General features: G+C 41.1%; 1 protein-coding gene across 3 annotated transcripts in view; it reads left to right on the forward strand.

Moving 5' to 3' along the window:
- The window catches only part of LOC148442165 (pleckstrin homology domain-containing family A member 7-like), a 59,571-nt gene extending 54,348 nt beyond the window's left edge, over positions 1-5,223 (forward strand). Inside the window, exons 4-5 of one of the 3 annotated variants that reach the window (XM_088464152.1) lie at positions 3,318-3,365; positions 4,414-5,223. In XM_088464152.1, coding sequence (XP_088320278.1) covers positions 3,318-3,324 — 7 coding nt within the window. In that variant the 3' untranslated portion in view covers positions 3,325-3,365; positions 4,414-5,223. Of the gene's footprint in view, positions 1-3,317; positions 3,419-4,413 lie in introns of those variants that run through there. The other 2 variants (XM_088464153.1, XM_088464151.1) reach the window with 2 other exon arrangements.
- The last annotated feature ends 777 nt before the right edge of the window (positions 5,224-6,000 follow it).

Genomic DNA, 6,000 nt, shown 5'->3' on the forward strand with positions numbered 1-6,000 from the left:
ACATGCCCCCTTTTCAATGACCGCTCTCCCTTTTCGGGCACGCCTTTGGCGCGCGCACAAAGGTGCCCTCTCTGGCTCCTGCGCCCTGCCTGCCGCCAGAGCTAGAGTGAAACACTACAGTAGGTTATGTTTTATTTGCAGACTTGCATTAAGGCCATGATGCTCTTTTTAGTGACTGCTTCTGAACTCCACATTAAACTGGGGGAGAGCAGTTTAGGTTTTAAGAAGGAAGATAAATCTTGTAGTGATAAGTACGGTCCCATAGGCCAGCCTCTGCGTGTTCTGTGTTCTCTGCATGTCCGAACTGTCCATCTTTAAATAAGAACTTGTGAGGCCGGACACATCTTTCAGGAATGCCGGTGGAATTTCACACATCGCTCAGAAGCAAATAGCCGTGAAAGGAGGCTAGGATGGGTAACTTCACAGTTAAGGATCAGTGATACATAGCTGCTTGTTACAGTGTACATAGCTGCTTGTTACAGTGTACATAGCTGCTTGTTACAGTGTACATTGCAGTGTACATTGCTGCTTGTTACAGTGTACATTGCTGCTTGTTACAGTGTACATTGCTGCGTACATTGCTGCTTGTTACAGTGTACATTGCAGCTTGTTACAGTGTACATTGCTGCTTGTTACAGTGTACGTTGCAGCATACATTGCCTCGTGTTAGTGTACATTACATCTTTATTACAGTGTACATTGCTGCTTGTTGGTGTACATTACAGCTTTATTACAGTGTACATTGCTGCTTGTTGGTGTACATTACAGCTTTATTACAGTGTACATTGCTCCTTTTTACAGTGTACGTTGCAGCATACATTGCCTCGTGTTAGTGTACATTACATCTTTATTACAGTGTACATTGCTGCTTGTTGGTGTACATTACAGCTTTATTACAGTGTACAATGCTGCGTGTTGATGTACATTACAGCTTTATTACAGTGTACATTGCTGTTTGTTACAGTGTACATTGCTGCTTGTAACAGTGTACATTGCTGCTTGTAACAGTGTACATTGCTGCTTGTTACAGTGTACATTGCAGTGTACATTGCTGCTTGTTACAGTGTACATTGCTGCTTGTTACAGTGTACATTGCTGCTTGTTACAGTGTACATTGCTGCTTGTTACAGTGTACATTGCAGTGTACATTGCTGCTTGTTACAGTGTACATTGCTGCTTGTTACAGTGTACATTGCTGCTTGTTACAGTGTACATTGCTGCTTGTTACAGTGTACATTGCTGCTTGTAACAGTGTACATTGCTGCTTGTAACAGTGTACATTGCTGCTTGTAACAGTGTACATTGCTGCTTGTTACAGTGTACATTGCTGCTTGTTACAGTGTACATTGCTGCTTGTTACAGTGTACATTGCAGTGTACATTGCTGCTTGTTACAGTGTACATTGCTGCTTGTTACAGTGTACATTGCTGCTTGTTACAGTGTACATTGCTGCTTGTTACAGTGTACATTGCTGCTTGTTACAGTGTACATTGCTGCTTGTTACAGTGTACATAGCTGCTTGTTACAGTGTACATTGCAGTGTACATTGCTGCTTGTTACAGTGTACATTGCTGCTTGTTACAGTGTACATTGCTGCTTGTTACAGTGTACATTGCAGTGTACATTGCTGCTTGTTACAGTGTACATTGCTGCTTGTTACGGTGTACATTAGTGTTCATTGCTCCTTTTTACAGTGTACGTTGCAGCATACATTGCCTCGTGTTAGTGTACACTACATCTTTATTACAGTGTACATTGCTGCTTGTTACAGTGTACATTGCTGCTTGTTGGTGTACATTACAGCTTTATTACAGTGTACATTGCTGCTTGTTGGTGTACATTACAGCTTTATTACAGTGTACATTGCTCCTTTTTACAGTGTACGTTGCAGCATACATTGCCTCGTGTTAGTGTACATTACATCTTTATTACAGTGTACATTGCTGCTTGTTGGTGTACATTACAGCTTTATTACAGTGTACAATGCTGCGTGTTGATGTACATTACAGCTTTATTACAGTGTACATTGCTGTTTGTTACAGTGTACATTGCTGCTTGTAACAGTGTACATTGCTGCTTGTTACAGTGTACATTGCAGTGTACATTGCTGCTTGTTACAGTGTACATTGCTGCTTGTTACAGTGTACATTGCTGCTTGTTACAGTGTACATTGCTGCTTGTTACAGTGTACATTGCTGCTTGTTACAGTGTACATTGCTGCTTGTTACAGTGTACATTGCTGCTTGTTGCAGTGTACATTGCTGCTTGTTGCAGTGTACATTGCTGCTTGTTACAGTGTACATTGCTGCTTGTAACAGTGTACATTGCTGCTTGTTACAGTGTACATTGCTGCTTGTTACAGTGTACATTGCTGCTTGTTACAGTGTACATTGCTGCTTGTTACAGTGTACATTGCTGCTTGTAACAGTGTACATTGCTGCTTGTAACAGTGTACATTGCTGCTTGTAACAGTGTACATTGCTGCTTGTAACAGTGTACATTGCTGCTTGTAACAGTGTACATTGCTGCTTGTAACAGTGTACATTGCTGCTTGTTACAGTGTACATTGCTGCTTGTTACAGTGTACATTGCTGCTTGTTACAGTGTACATTGCTGCTTGTTACAGTGTACATTGCTGCTTGTTACAGTGTACATTGCTGCTTGTTACAGTGTACATTGCTGCTTGTTACAGTGTACATTGCTGCTTGTTACAGTGTACATTGCTGCTTGTTACAGTGTACATTGCTGCTTGTTACAGTGTACATTGCTGCGTACATTGCTGCTTGTTACAGTGTACATTGCAGTGTACATTGCTGCTTGTTACAGTGTACATTGCTGCTTGTTACGGTGTACATTGCTGCTTGTTACGGTGTACATTAGTGTTCATTGCTCCTTTTTACAGTGTACGTTGCAGCATACATTGCCTCGTGTTAGTGTACATTACATCTTTATTACAGTGTACATTGCTGCTTGTTACAGTGTACATTGCTGCTTGTTGGTGTACATTACAGCTTTATTACAGTGTACATTGCTGCTTGTTGGTGTACATTACAGCTTTATTACAGTGTACATTGCTCCTTTTTACAGTGTACGTTGCAGCATACATTGCCTCGTGTTAGTGTACATTACATCTTTATTACAGTGTACATTGCTGCTTGTTGGTGTACATTACAGCTTTATTACAGTGTACATTGCTGCTTGTTGGTGTATATTACAGTGTACAATGCTGCTTGTTGATGTACATTACAGCTTTATTACAGTGTACATTACTGTTTGTTACAGCGCAGATTACAGCTTTACTTTTTTTTTTTTTTCAGGGTGTAATCATATACCTGATGCCACTTGGATTGTTTCGTCATAAACCTGTAAATGAAAGAGCTGTTTCTGCAGTTCTAGCTCCTCACTAGACATTCATTTCTGTCTGCTTGTTACAGTGTACATTGCAGTGTACATTGCTGCTTGTTACAGTGTACATTGCTGCTTGTTACAGTGTACATTGCTGCTTGTTACAGTGTACATTGCTGCTTGTTACAGTGTACATTGCTGCTTGTTACAGTGTACATTGCTGCTTGTTACAGTGTACATTGCTGCTTGTTACAGTGTACATTGCTGCTTGTTACAGTGTACATTGCTGCTTGTTACAGTGTACATTGCAGTGTACATTGCTGCTTGTTACAGTGTACATTGCAGTGTACATTGCTGCTTGTTACAGTGTACATTGCTGCTTGTTACAGTGTACATTGCTGCTTGTTACGGTGTACGTTGCAGCATACATTGCCTCGTGTTAGTGTACATTACATCTTTATTACAGTGTACATTGCTGCTTGTTACAGTGTACATTGCTGCTTGGTGTACATTACAGCTTTATTACAGTGTACATTGCTGCTTGTTGGTGTACATTACAGCTTTATTACAGTGTACATTGCTCCTTTTTACAGTGTACGTTGCAGCATACATTGCCTCGTGTTAGTGTACATTACATCTTTATTACAGTGTACATTGCTGCTTGTTACAGTGTACATTGCTGCTTGTTGGTGTACATTACAGCTTTATTACAGTGTACATTGCTGCTTGTTGGTGTACATTACAGCTTTATTACAGTGTACATTGCTCCTTTTTACAGTGTACGTTGCAGCATACATTGCCTCCTGTTAGTGTACATTACATCTTTATTACAGTGTACAATGCTGCTTGTTGATGTACATTACAGCTTTATTACAGTGTACAATGCTGCTTGTTGGTGTACATTACAGCTTTATTACAGTGTACATTGCTGCTTGTTGGTGTACATTACAGCTTTATTACAGTGTACATTGCTGCTTGTTGATGTACATTACAGCTTTATTACAGTGTACATTGCTGTTTGTTACAGCGCAGATTACAGCTTTACTTTTTTTTTTTTTTTTTTTTCAGGGTGTAATCATATACCTGATGCCACTTGGATTGTTTAGTCATAAACCTGTAAATGAAAGAGCTGTTTCTGCAGTTCTAGCTCCTCACTAGACATTGATTTCTGTGTGGCACAGTCGTCCTGCTCCTTATACTGCTGTGAATGCTATCCGCTTCTCCATTCACGCTGAAACTGCCGTTTATCTTGTGGGTGATAAAGTACAAAATCAATGGGGCAGTATGGTTATCTTCTTTCCAATTATAGGACACTTACACCGTGAGCGCGCAAAGAAAATGGGAATAAATATTCTATGTGAGCCTGGAGTGTAAACAGTTTTTTCTATGCAAATTGCTGTCTGTATCTGGTCTATATGCTCTGTTACACTGCAGGAGAAAGTCCATCTCTGGGATAATCTGCGACAACAAGAGTAATCTGTCCTGCAGCGCAAACTGGCCGTGAACATGGAATTCTGGGCGATCTGAAGGGGGCTTGGCATAAATAGCATCCTCCACATTCTGGGCCATTTACAGTGGGCATCCTCTCTCGTAAAGAAATCAATGAAACGGTAATCGTCCAATAAAATTTAAATGCCGGATATGTCCCAATTATCCCAGTTACAAGTGGTGGGATCCAGGAGTGATAGTCATCAGGGCCCTGCTTACGCCGTGCAATACACAAAACACCCCTTTAAAGTGTAGTTTTCTAGAGATTTTTTTTGCTATTAATGTGCTGATGTCTGAGAGATGCCAGTGGCTTAAATCTGCCGGCTCTGGTGTCACTTTTTGGAACATGGGTCATTAACCCGACAACAGGCGTTCAGATTGGGACACTTTGGATGTGTAAGTGGGTGGTCGTTCTATAAAGTCATATTGTTGCCTGTTATGTAAATGGAAAGTCTTTTAGTCTGTGGCAGTAAACAAGTAACACAAAGCACAATGGTCCGGTCCTGTTCTGGTGGGAGCTTGTAACTGCCCATAATTAAATTTTATCCACATTCTGCGAGGACCGGTCTGAAGAGGCTCTGGAGTTTATGAAGTGGTCTCTCGGCACTGAGAAACACACACACGTCAGGAGGTGGTGAGGGAGACAATGGGCTTACGGTGCAGTTGTGTGTTTTGCAAACCAAGGCCGAATTATAAGATCATCTCTTTAGGCCAGGAGGCCAGGAGAGGGCGCCACACAGGACCAGCGGTGTATGTATTTATATCACTTGTTATAGTTCCCCCAACAGGACATGTGGGTGAAGGATTAAATGATTCCTCAACACATCTTTAGGGTGGAGTCTGCTCTAATTTGAGAAACACTGATCTGTTAAATTGATGCTACATATTCCTGATTCCCTGTGACATGATTTCTTTATAGGAATACTTTGGCATTCGTTATGCTTTTTTTAAACTTTAATCATTGTATTGCTGCTTCCTGTATCTGCCTTTAGTAATATAAATTTTGTTGGTGGTCAGGGGCGGAATAACATTGGGGCTGTCCCGCACACGTGTGGCGCAATATGTCCTGGGAGTATTTAAACATTACAGCCTGTAATATTTACAGTTTCATTGTCAGGGTTCCCCACAGACCTTACACCGACCCTGATTTCGGTCTGCAGGGGGTAT

The sequence above is a fragment of the Taudactylus pleione genome, unplaced genomic scaffold, assembly GCF_031769625.1.
Source record: "Taudactylus pleione unplaced genomic scaffold, aTauple2 ptg001598l, whole genome shotgun sequence".
NCBI classification, from domain to species: Eukaryota; Metazoa; Chordata; class Amphibia; order Anura; family Myobatrachidae; genus Taudactylus; species Taudactylus pleione.